General features: G+C 40.3%; 1 protein-coding gene across 3 annotated transcripts in view; it reads left to right on the forward strand.

Annotated features, from left to right (window-relative positions):
• The window catches only part of SERGEF (secretion regulating guanine nucleotide exchange factor), a 116,934-nt gene that overhangs the window by 55,168 nt on the left and 44,131 nt on the right, over window positions 1-17,635 (forward strand). For 2 of the 3 annotated variants that reach the window (XM_044425908.1, XM_044425909.1), the window contains exon 10: window positions 9,744-9,780. In XM_044425908.1, coding sequence (XP_044281843.1) covers window positions 9,744-9,780 — 37 coding nt within the window. Of the gene's footprint in view, window positions 1-7,068; window positions 7,170-9,743; window positions 9,781-17,635 lie in introns of those variants that run through there. The other variant, XR_006414290.1, reaches the window with a different exon arrangement.

A 17,635-nucleotide genomic window follows, 5' to 3' on the forward strand; every position in this document is an offset into this window, starting at 1 on the left:
TGCATACATGACATAGCCATTCAGATGGTCCATGTTTTAGGTTTTTCTTAATGACTCAGTCAAACTAAAGAATTTCCAGTTCTTAATGTATTTCTTTACTATATTGCCTATGTTTACCATCCCCGTCTGTTTTTTCTGGAAAAGTATGGGAACTCTTTCATGTTTGCCAGTCATTTCTGATGCTTTGTCAGACCACAAAGGTAGAACTGCTAAAGCTAGGTCTTGATGCAGGAAAGCAATTTTGTGCAGTTTCTGCAGTCTCCAAGAGACTTCATGCATCTGTGACTCATTACTAGGGTGGAATTCTGAAATGGCTGAATGGAACAGACAGCTCTAGAGGCAAGAGGGTGACATACAAGCAAAAGTATAATGTGCACATGCATGTGCACACAGATCTTCTGGACATAAGGATTTTGGAATATTGATGATGCTACTAATCAGGTTTCAAGCGATTAAGGCCATATACATCTAGTATATTCAGTATTTCTTTTACAGATCGACTATGCTGTAAGAGAATGGCAATTTTTGGAATGGGACTTGGGGAGATGTGGGTTCATTCAGGCATGAAGCTCACTGGATAACTTTGAGCCAGTCACCTCACATCACCTAACTACCTCATGGGGCTGCTGTGAGGATGAAATGCAGAAGAGGATTATGCAAGTCAGTCTGGGGTCCTTGCAGGAAGAACAGCAGGAAATAAATGTGGTAATGGTAACAATAATAATAAAGTTTCCACTCCAAATGGCATAACTCTACTGTGAATTATTTTACTGGAGAAGGAGCAAGAAACAAGTTATAGCAAACATTTACAAATTTTTACAAATCTCTGTCCGGAGAGCCATGTGGCTATTGTAATGGTCTATAAAAGCTTGAAATAAATAAATAAATAAATAAATAAATAAATAAATAAATAAATAAATGTCTTTCGAATCTTCACTGGTCATTAGTATTAGGGCAATTTACACGTCCTCATCAGACATTGCCAGTATTAAGGAGTGCCATTCCACACTGCTCTAGAATCTGGCAGTGGTTTTAAAAAACATTATCCCATTGTGTTATTTCTCAGTATTCTGAATGTTTTCACATGACCACATGCAAACCTCATAAATATCCCATTGTTTCAAAATCTTTTGTCAAGTGATTCACCTTAGGAAAGTGAAATTTTTCTTTCTAATATTAAAATTGTGTCTATGATCAAATGTCTTTGAACTGTCACTTAGGCATAGATGACTTTTGGGTATTGCTGGGGTTCCTCATCCTTATCAAGACTGATGAAATCTAGAAGGCTTCAAAGCTTAGATTCTTTGACAATTTTTCTAATGAAACCCTTGCTTCTTTGCTTACTGTTTGTCATTCCCAAAATAATAGTATATTGTTTTTCTGCCTTGCCTAAATATGTTGCCAAAACAGAACAAAAGATTGACATGGGGTTTTTATGATTCCTGTGACTATGAGACAAGCTCAAACTATGATGAATGTGGGCTTTAGTTAATTCTCTATTGCTTTTTTCACTTTTACTCCTTGTGCTTCAGGCATGCATTAATAAAGGCCAGACAGTCATCTTTAGAGTCTTTTCTACATGAGGCATTTATTGTGCACTCAGTTTTGCTTACTCATGGCAGTCAGTGGGTGCTTTCTACAGCATCCTCCTTGTCCAGGGCATCTCCCATGCTTTCCAAGTATTTTTGTAGCCCTTTTTTAGAGTAATGAAAGTGCAGTATTATATACAAATGACAGCTCCTGCATTTTCACAGTTCTACTATACTGCAGTGCCACTTAGTGCTTATGTAATGGAACATACTTGGACCATAAGGAAAGCTGAGCGCCAAAGGATTGAGGCCTTTGAATTGTGGTGCTGGAGGAGACTCCTGCGGGTCCCTTGGACCACAAGGTGATCAAACTGGTCAGTCCTAGGGGAGATCAACCCTGACTGCTCTTTAGAAGGCCAGATACTGGAGATGAAACTCAAAACTTTGGCCACCTAATGAGAAGGAAGGACTCCCTGGAGAAGAGCCTAATGCTGGGAACAATAGATGGCAAAAGAAGAAGGGGACGGCAGAGGATGAGGTGGCTAGATGGAGTCACTGAAGTAGTTGGTGTGAGCTTGAGTGGACACCGGGGGATGTTGGAGGACAGGAAGGCCTGGAGGAATGTTGTCCATGAGGTCACAATGGGTTGACTTCGTGAATAACATAACATAAAATGGAACATACATACAAAAAGGCAGAGAAAGAAAAACCCTGGGGTGGTGGTGGGGAAGTATGTGCGAATGCATGCACACACATACATGGGATCCCTTTGATACTAGTAGCTTCATGATAGATCCTAATTGCTCCTGAGTCTGTGGGCCTTTCAAAACAAAAAAGCACTGCAGGAGAGTAGCTGTCATGTCCATTTGCATATGATCTATTATTGAATAATATGATTAATCATTTTAATAATATGATTGCTAGTGGATCAATATATACTTGATACTGAAAGAGTGCTATTCTCCATTTCAATTTCTTCTGTTTCTTTTGCTCCTGAACTCAAGTTCTGACTTTTACTAAGACTCACAAATACAGTATCTTTGCTTCTCTCTTTTCGATCGTCAGCATGTATAAGAGATGATTGGATAATGTCTCAGCAAATTTCCAGCCAGAATTGCAGGGCAGTGGTAGCATATTTTAATTAGGAACAAGTTGAATGCCAGAACAGCCTTGCTTCGACTGATAAGATGCTGTTTCCAAAGTGCTTTGGTGAGGCTGTGGTGAGACAGCCAAATAACAGTGGAAATGATAAAATTTTGGAACATGCATATATGTTCAGTACGTTAACATCAATTACTAAGATGACATGAAACAGTCCTGTTAGTAAAAGAAAATTTCATTTTAAAGAAGAAGGCTTTTGAATCATCAAATATTTCAGCAGATGTATAACTGTGCATCCATTTTGAACTTCTAGCACTGATGAAAAAGGAGCTAATGCATGTAAATCTATGTAGCAAAATTACATATGAAGGCTGCAAAATTACATTCATATGGGGCATAAGTACTATTGAACCCCAACAGTCTTATTTCCTGGGAAGTATCCACGTTAACTCAGTTGCTACTTTTGGTTCTAGGCTTTTTCTGGGTGTATTCTGCAGTCAGCTAGTCCTACAAAGATGCCTTTTAAAGTACAAATACATACTGAGACAATAAGATCGTCTCCAGAAAACCTTCTTTGGGTGTCCCCACTGCGTCAGGGGAGGCAGGTTTCTACTAAGAAAAGGGCTATGGAATATCCTCTTATTCCAGGATATACTGGCTATGGAATGGCCTTCCCAGAGATGGACATCCAGTGCCTGTGTTGTAGTCTTTGCAGTATGAAGTGAAGCCTTCTGATTTTCCCAGGCCTTTTAGCCCTTCAGTTTTTAAAATAGGAATAATGTATATTTTAAACTGCTAATGACTTTTATCTTTGTTATGACTGGTTTTATTTTGTTTTAAACTTTAAACTTTAAAATTTATTATTGTATTTCCTTCCTTCCTTCCTTCCTTCCTTCCTTCCTTCCATCCATCCATCCATCCATCTATCTATCTATCTATCTATCTATCTATCTATCTATCTAAGCTTTATGTTGTAAGCTGACCAAACAGCTTCAGATATTGAGCAATGAAGAAATGGAATGAAGAAATATGATTGAAATCAGATCATGGATCTACCTAGCTTCATACTGTCTGTACTTGAGCAGCAACATCTACCTGGGGGTTCAGACAGGGAGTCTTCTCCAGTCCTACCTGGAGATGTCAGAACTGATATGAGATGCTCTGTATGAAAACAGAAAGCACCCCTACTGAGCTACACCCCTTCCTCTCTACCAGTTGGAAGAAGAAGATGCTGGAGAGGAGTAGGGTGAGCATGAAGGACAGTGGGCTGGAGGACAGTGAGATGGAGCAGAGGCAGTGAGAAGGGAGGATCATCTTTTGTACTAGAAACACTCTCTCCTTTTCCCCTCTTTCCTAGGCTGCTCTTTGCTCCCAGTTGCCTGCCCTCCAGATATGTGGGCTCCATTATGAAGGATTTGCTGTCCTCATAATTACGGGGTGGGGACAGTAATCTGTGGAAGGTCTACAAAAGGACCTCCATCCCCAGCTGAGATTGTTAAGTGCTACTTTGTAATAAGAGTCCACAAGGAGGCATTTAACAGTGGTAATATCACTCTGCCAGTAACTAAGTCTCTGACATAAATAACTCATGTTAAAAAATGAATTCTTATTGAGTAGTCCTAACATTTCCCTAGTGGTACAAAAGGTGCTTTTAAAGGTGTTATATGTGGCATGTACAAGTTGAAGAGGGATGTTAGGGCAAAAAGTAAAATCTGCTTGGCTATGTCTGTTTCTATGCTATAACAATAGAATCTAGGCCGGTGCAAGTGATTGGCAAAGTGAACACTATTCAGGGTTAGATTAGTGCTGGAGATAAGCTGAACACCATGATTGTGTGTATGTGTGCATGTGCACATGCATGGGGAAGGTCTTGTCCCCTTTCTCTTTTAGCCAGGGGATTTGGATCAAGAAACATGAGGCAAATTGTCCCCTTTACAGTACAGTGGTACCTTGACTCACGAACTTAATCTGTTCCAGGACTCTGGTTGTGACCCAAATTGGTTGTGAGCCAAGTTTAATTTCCCCATAAGGTTCAATGTAAATAAGATTAATCTGTTCTGTAACCATTTTTTTAAATCAGAAAAATGTGAAGCAAAGTGACAAAGAACAGCAAAGATCACGGCCATCTCCCCCCCACCACCCTGAGCACAAGTGCGGCCATCTTCCCGCCCCCCCCCCCAGCACTACCAAGATCACGTCTGTCATCCCTGAACGCGCCTGTCATCCCGGCGTGCTGGGGGGCGGGGTGGAGAGACAGGTGAGATCGCAGGCACACTGGGGGAGAGAGAGACGGGTGCGAACGGGGCACGCTGTGTGAGGGAGAGACGGGCGCCATCTCAGAAATCTCCCCCCCCCCAGCACAATTGCAGCCCTCTCCCCACTCGGGGGTGGGGGTTGGGGAGATGGCGCGATCATGCTGGTTCTGTCCCTGACATAAATAACTCAGGATTCTTACGTGCCCGGGTTCACGCACGTCTTCCCTGCACGAACGCAACTGCAATCGTGGCCATCTCCCCACTTGGAGGTGAGGGGAGATGGCTGCAATCTTGCTCACTACCCAATGCGGAGTTCGCAACCCAAGTCAAAATTTTCATGAAATTTTTGTTCGCGACCCAATTTGGTCATGAACCAAGGCGTTTGTGAGCCAAGGTACCACTGTACTTTTAATCTTCACTTCAAAAGAGCATTTGTGCAGTGACACCATCTACCAAGCCTCTTACTGGTTGTTGGCACTATCTGCCTTTTAAAATTACATTGCATTTATATCCTGCCTTTTTTTCCTCATGCGAGCAACTCAAGGCAGCTCTCTTCTCCATTTTATCCTCACAACAACAGCCCTATGAGGTAGATTGGGCTGAGAGTCTGTGACTGGCCCAGAATCATTTAGGAGCTTCATGGTTAAGCATGGACTAGAATCCCGATCTCCAGTCCAACACACACCAGCACACCACACCGACTCTCTAACCACCTCACTCAATCTCCTGTCTTTGTTTCCCTCCACTCTTGTCTTGAGTCCTTTCCTGCTTACTCCTTGTTCCCCCTCTCTATTGCATGTTAGCAAAAGGAGTCAAGGGGTTTCTTGGATAGCATTCCTGTGAAAGGGACTGGTCTGGGCAGGCCATGCTGGCCGAGGATGAGGAGGGTTTTAGTGCAACACATCCAGAGGGAATCGGGTTGGGAAAATGTGGCATAGGAACAGATCTTCCCAGCTATTTCCTCACCTTTCACTGTTATCCTTTAAATGAAGGGGAAATGCCCACTGCTTCTTAAGGGATCTGTGGAGGAGACTTAGTCTGATGATGTGAAGGCAATGCCCACATGCAGCTCCACTGTGGAACTGAAATATCTTCATGTCTGTTGTGCAGAACTCCGTCTTTTGCTCAATATTGTCTTGTTCTGGAATGAGATTAAGTTTAAAAAAATATATTAAATGTAAGATGTTTCATGAGTTAAAACAAGCTTGATGATTTAAATTATTGCACATGTTCTTATTGGCACTGAAAAGTAACTATCACTTTTTCTAGAGGTAGTTTTCCTTGAAAGCCCCTCCCAGATGTTTCCAAGTGTACTTCCAAAAACTAGAGCCACTTCTTTTTCATTTGAGATGCCAGCTCTGGATTATATAAGGAAATTTCATCTCCTAGTTTAATAATTACATTTATCAGTAGTCTTAACTGTGGCCATTATTGCTTGATTGCTTGGGGCAATTATTGCTTATCAATATCTTTGACTGTGGCACTCAAGCTAGTAGAAGGGCCACTTTTCCCCTTCGTAGGCTGCAGTTTGATTGCACTCATTTCTGATTAGCTTTGGGCTTTTTTTTCCATCTTAGCTGTAGGTTGCTGGTGTCATTCTGCACTGGACAGCTTTAGGGCTTCATTGGCTTTAGGCTGGATTTTGCCATTTCTCTGCCTGAACAAAGTGCTTGTCATACTCCTCTGCAAGGTATAGGTGTTTACCTATGCATCTATGCATCTGTTTATGGCACAATACATAAGTATTGCATGAATCTGAAACATCACATCTTGCCATGGGGGGAATGTTGAAGCTTGCCCTGTGCTTGCTACCTGAATTGTGAGTGAGTCACAGAAGCGTTTTTTCCCCCTTTGTTTATAAAGAAAAGATGTGATTGCATGTGAAAAACAGGTTATAAAGAAAGGGTTAAAATATAAAGGAAGACTCTTCTTGGAGCTCCCGTAACCACACAGTGTTTCAGTACTTGAAGTCTCCATTGACTTCAGTATCCAGCTTTGCCTCAATATTAAGCATTAATGTTAAAATTATATAGCACTGAGCATTTTTGTAGATGTGGGTTTTAGGAACTGAACCAATGCTCAGAAAATAGAAGTGGGCCAATCTTTCTGTTTAGATACTGTCCCATTCTGTTTTGTTTTGTTTTGTTTTTTGCTTTGTTTTGTTTTGTTCTGTTTTGTTTAAGACCTTCACATTCTTTCAATCCAATTTATGAAGAAATCCATGAATTTGGGAAAGTTCTTACCAGAGAAAGAGTGGAACAAAGTTCTCATCCATCATTTGATAGTAAGGAAACTATTCTACTCAGATTGTGTTGCTTCACCCTACCTCTCTTTCCTTCCAGCTATAAATTAATGAAGAGGCTTTTGTAGCTTAATGAAGATGCTCATCAAATTGTTGAAGAGCTAAATGAACAATTCACTGAGAAGGAGAGATCAAAGTCTGCTGTAATTTGGATTTCTACAGAGTCCTGTACTAAGCTGCTCAATTAGCATTCTATTTGTTGACAGCAAGAGTGAGAGGGCATCTCTTCTATCAAGTCCAAGGGCCAGGCATTGCCAGCATTCTTTATTGGGAATCCATTGGTAGTTAAGATGGACTTGATTTTTTGTGTACCATCTTGTTTTTCTTCATCCCTGGGCTCTTCGTTTTCAAAAGCTGGGTCTGTTTCACAGCAGGAGAGTTAATTTTAGATCTTGGGGGGGCATGACCCCTTTTTGTGATCAGTATTTATTTATTTACATGTATTTATAGGCTGCCTATAATTGCCAAGGCCTTCCTAGGCAGCTTACAATACATAACACATATTAACAGAGTAAAACACATTAAAACCAATTAAAATACAACTAATTAAAACATCTGTGAAAGCAATTAAAAAGGGCCATGGCATTCAGGCTAAATGTTAAAAATTTGCCTAAAAAGGTATGCCTTTGCCTGGCGCCTGAAGGAAAATAAAGATAGCGCCAGGCAAATTTCCCTAGGAAGGGAGTTCCAAAGATAGGGAGCTGCAGTGGAGCAGGCCCTTCCCCTGGTTTCCACCCCTCTCATCTCATCTCCCTGAGGGGTTGTTCTTGTAGAAGGGCCTCCTGAGCTGATCTGAGAGGGCGGGTAGGTATATATGGGTGCAGATGGTCCTTTAGATAGCCATTCCCCAAGCTGTTTAGGGCCCCTTGTTTGGCTGCTCTGTTGTTGTTTAGCAGTGTTGTTTGCCCAGGGTGCTTCTGGATGAGGCTTTATCACCCTGCCTCATTCATGAAATTCACGATTGTCTTCCATTCATAGCTCATCTGTGTTCTCCATTGCAGCTGCTTCCTCCTCATTCTTTTTAACCTCAGAAAGTCTGTTAGGGAGTAAAAGTTGGAAGAGCCGCAGGGTGTCCTCCAACTGTTAGCAGCAGGAACCCTTGGTCTGGAAGCAGCTCTTCCTTGCTGTGCTTTAAGTGAGAGGGAAAAAGGGAAGTGGGACGGTTTCATTGCAAGTTATACCAGACTCAGGCCTGCTGAAAAGAAGTTGTTTTAGGTTCACCTGAAAAGTTGTGGGATGACCATGAACCCCATCCCATCCCACTCCTGTCTGAAAATGCTCATTTGCATTTTAAAGCAAGTCTGCAGTTAAAATGTCAGACTCCTCCAGATAGAGCTTTCTGGAGCCTGGCATCAGACCTATTCTCCTCTTACTTCCTATCCTCAGAAATCCATTGTGATCTGTGTAAAATTTGCATCATTTCTGGATTTAGGGGGTTTCCTTGGTGAACAAAAGGTCTTTTAAAGGAATAGAATTATTTATTATTGATCATATGAATGGCAGCCATAATGGTGTTGGTGGGAAGTGGTGTCATATAGATTTTATAAAATAAGATTTTCAGTGAGGCAGGTTAATTTCCCCTCCTTTTCCTGCGTTGTAGAGTACATGCAGTTATTCATTAGGCAAATCTGTACCTCTGGCCAGCTCACTGGTTCGCCTCTTTGATTGCTAGTACTTATGAAAAAATAACTATTAAATACCCAACTGAAGGTCAAATTTCTGGCCACGAGGAAATGCTTTCTCTCTTCTCAACTCTCTCTGTGTGTTATTTACCATGTAGCAGGAACATTTGTTGTTGTTACAAGGTTGTTACAATGAAAATAATCCTGACAGTGGCTTTTAAAATAAGCAGCTTTTCCCTAGGTTCTCTTTGCATGTGTTCAAGAGGCTGCAGCCCTGTATATGAATACCTGACAATAAGCAGAATGGGTCTTACTTCTAAGTAAACAGACATGGGATTTTTCTGCTATGTGACATGCTGAATTTTTTTACTCCACTTTGACCCTGCTATTAAAATCTGAAATGTCACTCCTGTGCTCAATGAGGTGAACTGACATACATTCATTCATATTGTGAAGCCATGTGCATTAAAATATAGTACCAGTTTGCTATTCTCAGAATATATGAGATCGGATCCAGATTTTACTCCTGCTCGTGGAAGCATCCTTGAGTAGAATTCTACTCAGGATGGTTCTGTTGGAAGAAAGTAGAGGATCAAAGGGACCAGTTTTTGCCAGTTTCTCCTTCTCTTCTCCACTGCCACTTATCCTGTTATTCTAGAGGGTCCCCCAGTACTGCAGAAGAGCAATTTGCTAAATTAGTTTTCCTCCATTGGATCAAAAGCTTTCCATGCACCAAAGGATCCTTTCTGTCCATGGAAGACAAATTCTAAGTCCAAACCAATGATACAGATTTTCTTTCATTATTAGTTTAGCTGACTTGTTTCATAGGACTTATAGGAATATTACTACTTCTGATGCAAGACTGCAGAGTGCATTCATGGTAATATGATTGGGTAGTCCTCTGTTTAACATGGTATTCCCATTTCCTTTGCAGATTGCATGTGGTTCAGAGCACAATCTAGCAATAGTTGGTAAGTACCATTATTTTTATCAGATGCTTTGAACTCTTTCTTTTTCAAATAGAGATGAAATGAGGAGCCATCATCTATGCAAAATGTATTGTATTGTTTTATACTAGAAGCAAGTTGCCAGTTGCAGCAGAGGAAATGAATGTTGTATGTCATGACATGCATACTCTTAAATGGGAAAATGAGACTTGGCAAAATGCTGACTTTAACAGAATTTGGGTCAAAAGTCTTTGATGGGCAATCAAGTATTTCTCTAAAAAGACACTGTGGATTCTAACACTGCCAGGGACAGATTGCAAATATGACCTTTGAAAAGCTGCCTGGCAAAAAGGAGGGAGGCGGTAGCTTTGAGGGGTCAAAGTACTAAAAATAAAAGGACTTTTTAATGTTTTTTCATTTGGTTTTGTTCTATCAATGTTTTAAAAGTTAGCAAAATTATAAACAAGAGGAATATTAATCGCATGGAAGGCATATATGAAAAGCAGCAATAATTTTTCTGCTTATGGCATGTTTCTTGGTTAGTAATCAAGAGCAAGTTAGTCATGCAGAGCAAGTTGGCTACTCATCCATTCTGAAAACAGATAAGAAAAAAATGCAGTCTTTCTACATCAGAGATTTTTAAATGTAATTTACAGGTGTTTTCAATGACATAGTTATCCTCCAGTTTTTATCTGTTTTTAAAAAGTTTTTGGGAAGTCTATTAGAGGAGGGAAACTACAGGAATTATTCAAGAAAGCAAAAGCAAATGTTTTTCTGCTTGTACAATTGTGCTAGTCTACTGTGCTATAGTGCCACCTACAGCTAGAAAAGCAGGAAAAGAAATGTTGTGTAGTGCTGGGATCTCAATTATGTGGCTGAACTGAAAGTAGATACAGATGATTAAGAGCGCTATATAGAATAGCTCTTAGGCTCTTCACAGAAAGGTTTCTGTCTAACTCCAGAATGCAGTATGACATCCGAAATGGATTCTGCCATATGTTCTAGCAGTGTCTTATGCCATCCTTCTGCAACATAAGGTACTGGATTACAACTCCCATCATTTCCAGTTATAGTCCAACACATTGGACATGCAGTCTGATACTTCTGGGGTTAACTGCAGGTTGGTGCAGCCTGCCTAAAGCCATTTGCTTGGATATATTATCATGCTTTTTTAGGACATGTCTCCCTCTGTGACCTGGTTTGCACCTAATGACAACCTAGAGAATGGTTGAATATACATAGTCATTGTGGGGAATCATGGTCTGTCATCAGGTTCAAGCCCTGTTCCACAGTTTAGCTTTGGGTTGTTAACCACAAAAAACAAAAACAAAAACAAAAACCCTCAGGAAGCAAACCTATGCTTTGCAGTTGGCTTTTTAGCTCTGGGTTGTTCGCGTTTAACAACCCATAGACTTGGTTTGTGTGACATGATAGAATACATGCCCCCAAAGCTGGGTTTGGGTGGGAGAGAGCTGCCATGCTGACTGCAGCACATCCTCTGCTTCGTCATTTTTAGTGAGCAACAGTTTTCATTTATGGCTTAGGATGACATGTGAACCAGAATTTTACAACCCATTGGTTAATTCATAGTTTGCTGTTGGGTGGTACAGCAAATTCACTGGTGGCCAAGCCCTCTTGCCCTGGAGGGTTACAAGGAGGCCTCACAGGCTAGCTTAGACCTACGTACCAGAGGTTTCCTATCCTTGCTTTATAGGGTGAGGATACTTGTAAGCAGCTTTATGTGAAAGTGCAAATAGGATGAGGAATGGATGAATCCTCTTTGTCTTCTGCTTGTATAGGAGGATCTTTGGACTTGTACAAGAGAAGTAGTAAAAACAATAATAGAATATGCAGTTCTAACATAGCAGAATTTATTTATTTATTTATTTAAAACTTTTGTCTCCCATCTGCTACCGAGGTCTTGGAATGTTATTGCTGTTTTTTCTTAGAAGGAAGACAAAATGAATCTTTGCCCTATTTACTCTGCAAACTCAATTTATTCTCAATTAAGTTCAAGAATGCTGACTCTATTATGGTAAGAAGCTTTGGCCCAGGAAATACTCCTAGCAGGTTATGAAAGGCATATTTCCATGGCAGAATGAGCACCAATTGGGAGCTAAGGCTGGAGCTGCATGATGGACATCTCCCTCCGTTATGCTGACACTGTTATTTAGATGTTTGTGGCCATCATATACAGCAGGAGACATGACCCTGTGTCTGATGTGCAACCCCTGGGGACTCAAAAGACTGTCACTAGGAGATCATTAGGAATTCTGCTTTTTTTCATACTCATCTAATAGCTGGGGAATCTTCCAGTGCAATGCAGAGCATTCACGTATAGCAAGAAAGCGCAGCATGCTGTTCTGTTACTTTTATCTATTATACATGATAAATTCTGCTTTGACTAGTCTGCATCGTAAGAGCTTCCTGAAAGAGCAGCATGGAGGCATGTTAACAGCACCCTTTCCTTTCTCATTATGGTCCTAATCACATCTGTAGGTTGTTAAAGGGCACTTTGCAGGGATGCTTCCTAACAACACAGATTGTTGATGCATTCTAGCATTTCCATGAGATGGACACTGAAATATGTCAGTAATTGCTGGCCCTTTTGTGTATGATTTCCTTGCTAATGTGAGGCAAACAGGAAGGAGTAGCCATTCAACATCTGGAAGCCCTTTTACAGTTATATAAATATTAACTGGAGTGTAAGCTGTTTGATACAACATCCAGATTTAAAAGCTTTAATGAACACATGCAAATGAAAATGGAGCAAAACAAAATTGTAAGCAGGTGGGAAATTTAAATACAGAATAAATTAATGGAACACAGCTAGCAAACAATGTAAGCAAGAAAATAGGGGTTGTTGAGCTGAGCTGGTAACAGCGCCATTTAAACAAATATGACAAATATGAGACTATTAACATTTATGCCTGTTAGCTGCAAGAGAGATAGGAAAAAAGAACTCCCAACAGAAAAGTCTGTAACTTACACAGTGGTAGTGTTTCTTAAGTAATGTCAAGTCAACAAAACCTCTATTGCAGGTCAGTTTATACATTGTTATCCTTGTTTTCAATCAGATGCCTTAAATGGCACCCCCATACGCCAAGTAAATTTCTAAAGAATTTATTTAGCTCCTCCTGATATGTACTTCTGATATACTGAGTTGGGATCAACCAAAAATAGACAGCAAAAGCCAAAGAGAAAATCCATTATCAATTTGGACTTTGAGCCATGTGCACAGTGTGATAAATACATGCAGGCACCTCATCCAGTATATAAATTCATAGTTTATGTGGGCTTTTGAAAAAAATACAGAACTCATATTTTTACAGGAGGTGCACATTTACAGGAAGCTACATTTTAACTGGAAGCTAGTAGGTAGCAAACTGGTTCAGAAAAGCCTGAATAACAAAATTAAGCATGGTGGTTTCTGCCTTTACAAATGCCTGCAAGTCCCACATGTATGGCAACCACCAGCAGTACAAATCTGTGCATTTCAGTGACTCATAGAATAAGCCTGGAAGTAGCCCATCACAGTAATTTAATCTGAAGTGCTAGAGAGCTGAAGTCAAAGAAATGGCTTCAGAGATGCTTTTATGAGGCTTGGAGCATGTTATCCTGTTCTCAGCACAGTGTCATTTGGCTTGCTGGAAAGGCCATTATTTCCAGGCTTGGGGAAACAGGTTGTCTTGTTCAGGTGTGAAAATGAAGGACAGATATCTCCCCATTGATTCCTGCCCAGAGAATGGAGTTTCTAAAAGGGGTATGGTTGGCAACCTGGGCTTCTGGGCTGGCTCTTGAGCCACAAATCTTGGTTTCAGCCATTAGATTTTTCAAAGATAGTGGAAGACATGACCTGTGACTGTTAATTTGTGATTGTGACATGACCTGTGATCGTTAATTTGACCTGTGTCCTGCGACTGTTACTGAATCCTGCTCGTGACTTGACACAGTAGTCACCAAGATTTACGTTCAAAAGTAGCACAAGAACTGCATTCAAAGGCAGAACAAGTGGATGTTCCTTGTAGAAAAGGTCTGCCTTCCCTTCCTTTGTTCTTTAAAGATATTAATAATTTCAATCGAATTTTGATGCCATCTTACATTGGCTCAAGATGAGTGTTGCCACATGGTCTACAATCTGCTCAGAGTTTCCAAGGAATTGTGCTTCACATTGCATCTCTTTTTTTAATGATCATCAAGTGGCTACCATCAATGAGCAAAGGTAGCTCCAATAAGAACCCTGTGACTATGTACCACTCTACTTAATCTGTGTCCTTCTTACATATGACAAGTCTCTATTGCCAGCGTATACCATCACAAATGAAACCATATTGCTGCTTATATACATCTTTGGAAGTAGTATTATGTGATTTTCAAACACCTGGACACCAACTACACTATGTATATATGTATTACTTTCCTTTTCATGAACATATATTCATGCAGGGAAAATATTGTCTATTGAACAATTCTTGTTAGAATTCTTGTTAGTGTGGTTTCCCTTTCCAACTTGGATCCAGGTATGTATCATTTTTCCCATAGAACTTGCTTTTGTCATAAGATAGAACTCTGTGGAGAATGCAAGTTTGCAGTTATGACTATGAAATACACAGAAATATTGAATGAACATACTTAAGTAGTTTGATTTTAATGAGATGTGTGTCTTCCTTTTTCAGTGTCGTAAAGGCTGGTGATAATACTCTATTCCTTTTGCCTCCATTAAAAAATTCATTCCTGCTTTGTGCAGAGTAATGTTTATTTTCTGCCACTGACAGAAATAATTCATATAAGCATCTCTCTCTATAAATGGCAATATTCGATTTTCTTATGGCACACTGCCTCAAACATTTGCTTTGGAGCACTCTAGAAAATCTGCTAGGTCTAGCTACTTTAAAGGCATTATTGAAGAACAAATTTGTCAACTTTGCAAAAATTCATTACCAGAGACAGGCAAGGTGATTTAAAGAGTAGATAAAATTGTTAACAGTGTGGTGGATCTATACTACAGCAGGAACAGGAGATGGGAATGAAGTTCCTTTCCTAAATTTTGATTTACAGTGGAAAAAGCACATATTGACTTGTTCATGGCATTTTATATCTTTCTTTCTTTCTTTCTTTCTTTCTTTCTTTCTTTCTTTCTTCTCATATCTTATCTCCTCAAAGCTTGGAAGAAAGCTTTCTTGAACTCGTTTTGCACTAACATTAGTGATGATATAATTTCCCCTACCCTAAAGAATACGGCATCTACATAGTAGTATTGGTATTATTCTCTGGAACTCCCTGCTTTTAGAGGTCAGGCAGGTTCCAACATCACGCTGTTTCCAGTACCTCCTGAAAATATCTTTTTTTCAGGGAGCCTTCCCTGATTGACCAGCTACTGCTTTTTTCTTTGATATTCTGATATTATTCTGATATTCTGATACAGTGTTTTATTCCTTTATCTTTTTATTGTTCATTAATTTTCATAGGTTCATAGAATAGTAGGGTTGGAAGGTGCCAAGGAGGCCATTGGGTCCAACCTTCCAAGTCACACCATCTCACTCAGATGACTGTCCACTTTTGCCTTGAATGTTTCTAGTGTGGGAAAACCCACAACTTCTCTAGTCAGCTGGTTCCACTGTTGAATTGCTCTGACGGTTAGGTAGTTTTGCCTGGTCACTATCCTGATTCTGCTGATTGTCCTACACTTTCCTCTTTGTGACAACCTTTGAGGTACTTGTAGAGTTCTATCATACCCCCTCGTAGTCTTCTCTTCCTGAGGCTAAACATGCCCAGCTCTCTCAGCCTCTCATCACAGGGCTTAGGGTTTTCAGATCCTGGATCATCTTTGTTGCCCTCCTCTGAAGCCTTTTCCTGCATCTTTTAAAAATCTGATTGCCCAGAACTGAACATAGTATTCCAGGTGAGGTCTGACTAGTACAGAGTAAAGGGAAACTAGTACCTCTCTTGTGCTGGGAGTGATGCTTCTATTTATGTATCCTAAAATAGTGTTTGCCCTTTTTGCAGCTGCATCACACTGATGGCTCATATTTAGCTTGTTGTCCACAACAACTCCAAGGTCTTTTTTCAGTGCTGTTGAGCCAGGTATTCCCCATCTTTTTACCCCCCACCCCCAGGTGTGGAACTAGGTATTTGTCCCTAATGCTTTCTACCCATTGTTCTAGCTTGTCTAGGTCACCCTGAATTTTGTCTTCCTGGCTGTTAGCTATTGCACCCAATTTTGTGTCATTTGCAAATTTAATCATTGTTCCCTGGATTCCTCATCTAGATCATTAATAAAGATGTTGAAGTGCACTGGTCCCCGGGCTGAGGTCTGTGCCCCCCCCCCCCATTACCTCTCTTGAGAAGGTGCCATTGCTGAGCACTCGCTGTGACCAATTTTATAGCCAGTTGTGGATCTACCTAATAGTTCTGTTGATCCCACAATTTCCTAGTTTGTTTATCAGGATGTTGTGGGGTACTTTGTTGAATGCTTTGCTAAAGTCTAGGTAATTTATGTCCATGGCATTTCCACTGTCCATTTGGGTAGTTTCCCAGTCAAAAAAATGAGATTAGGTTGGTTCAGCATGACTTAATCTTAAGAAATCCATGCTGGTTTCTGTTCATCACTGCATTTTCTTTAAGTTGGTTGAAGACTGTTTTTTAATTTGCTGCAGTATTTTCCTAGGGACAAATGTATGAAGTAGTATAGCAGTAGATTTGTTTAGAAGTAGATTCATATAGAAAGGTTGTAAATAGTAGTAGTATCACATTTTACAGTTCTTAAGGCTGCAGTGGAATAAGGGATCCCACAGAAAGCTGGAGAACAGAGCCAGAGGGTTAGAAAAATAATTATGCATGTATCGATGAGTATGGTATCCTGTACCAAGAATTAACTTTCTTTGTGTCAAATTCTAGGGAGAGTTACGGTAGCTGCCCCTTATGTATAGTGGCTGTAATAATTTTCATTATTAAAATGTTAATCAGCTTCTTTAGATAGAAGTACATTTGGAGCTCCCTTTAAGATTAATTCTCCAAGCGAGTCAAGGCTACTTTGACAATCCGCCTATTTTATCATCCCAACAACCCTGTGAGGTAGGTTTATGACTTCATGCAGAATCCAGGTTCCCCAACACTTTCTCCAGTATAATGTGCTGCCTTTCTTATAAGGCAGGGCATGCTAATCAATGCAGATTGTACCAGGATTGAAGAATGTGTTCCCTGGACCAGCACAGACCATGTATCCATAGTGATTTGGGTCAGAGGAAAACCTGAATTAACTTAATTTTTAAATCAAACCAGTATGCAAATGACAGACTAGCATTTAAAAAATGCCCAGTGTCCCCTGCTTTCTCCTCACTACCACATCATGTTTGTCAATTTTCTGACACTGACAATATATCATGACCAGCTGGTTTTAAGAGACATATGTACCACTGCTCTTTTCCCCTCTAGCAAAAATCTGCTGGTGCCTGTCATTTATGAGTGGTGTGATGGTCTTCGTGTCACTCACACTTCAGTTCAGATTTTTTTGCTTTTGATGGATATTGCTGAGGAGCTGGATCGCAACCGAGGATGCTTTCTGTGTGCCTTCTCTTCCTATGCAACATTTCTCCCACCCCACCCCCGTCCTGAACTGATTAAATAATTTGACAGAGGTTTCTATTATATGATGCTTGCTGTGGACAAAGTGGATGGAAGTGTCATAATAAGAGTCTTATTAAACTCTGTAGTTATGTCTCTGCAGGCACACAAGGAACCATCTAAGCTAGTTGAGAAAAGACTGCCACTAGAAAATCATTTGTAGCCATGGCAACTAACATAGCATCGTCCATTTTTTTCTCATCCATTTTTGTCTCCTTCCTTCCCTCAAAGGAGGTTGGTGAAAGGGTGGGAAAAG

This window comes from Varanus komodoensis, unplaced genomic scaffold (genome assembly GCF_004798865.1).
Source record: "Varanus komodoensis strain SLA01 unplaced genomic scaffold, ASM479886v1 scaffold16, whole genome shotgun sequence".
In the NCBI taxonomy this organism is placed as follows: Eukaryota; Metazoa; Chordata; class Lepidosauria; order Squamata; family Varanidae; genus Varanus; species Varanus komodoensis.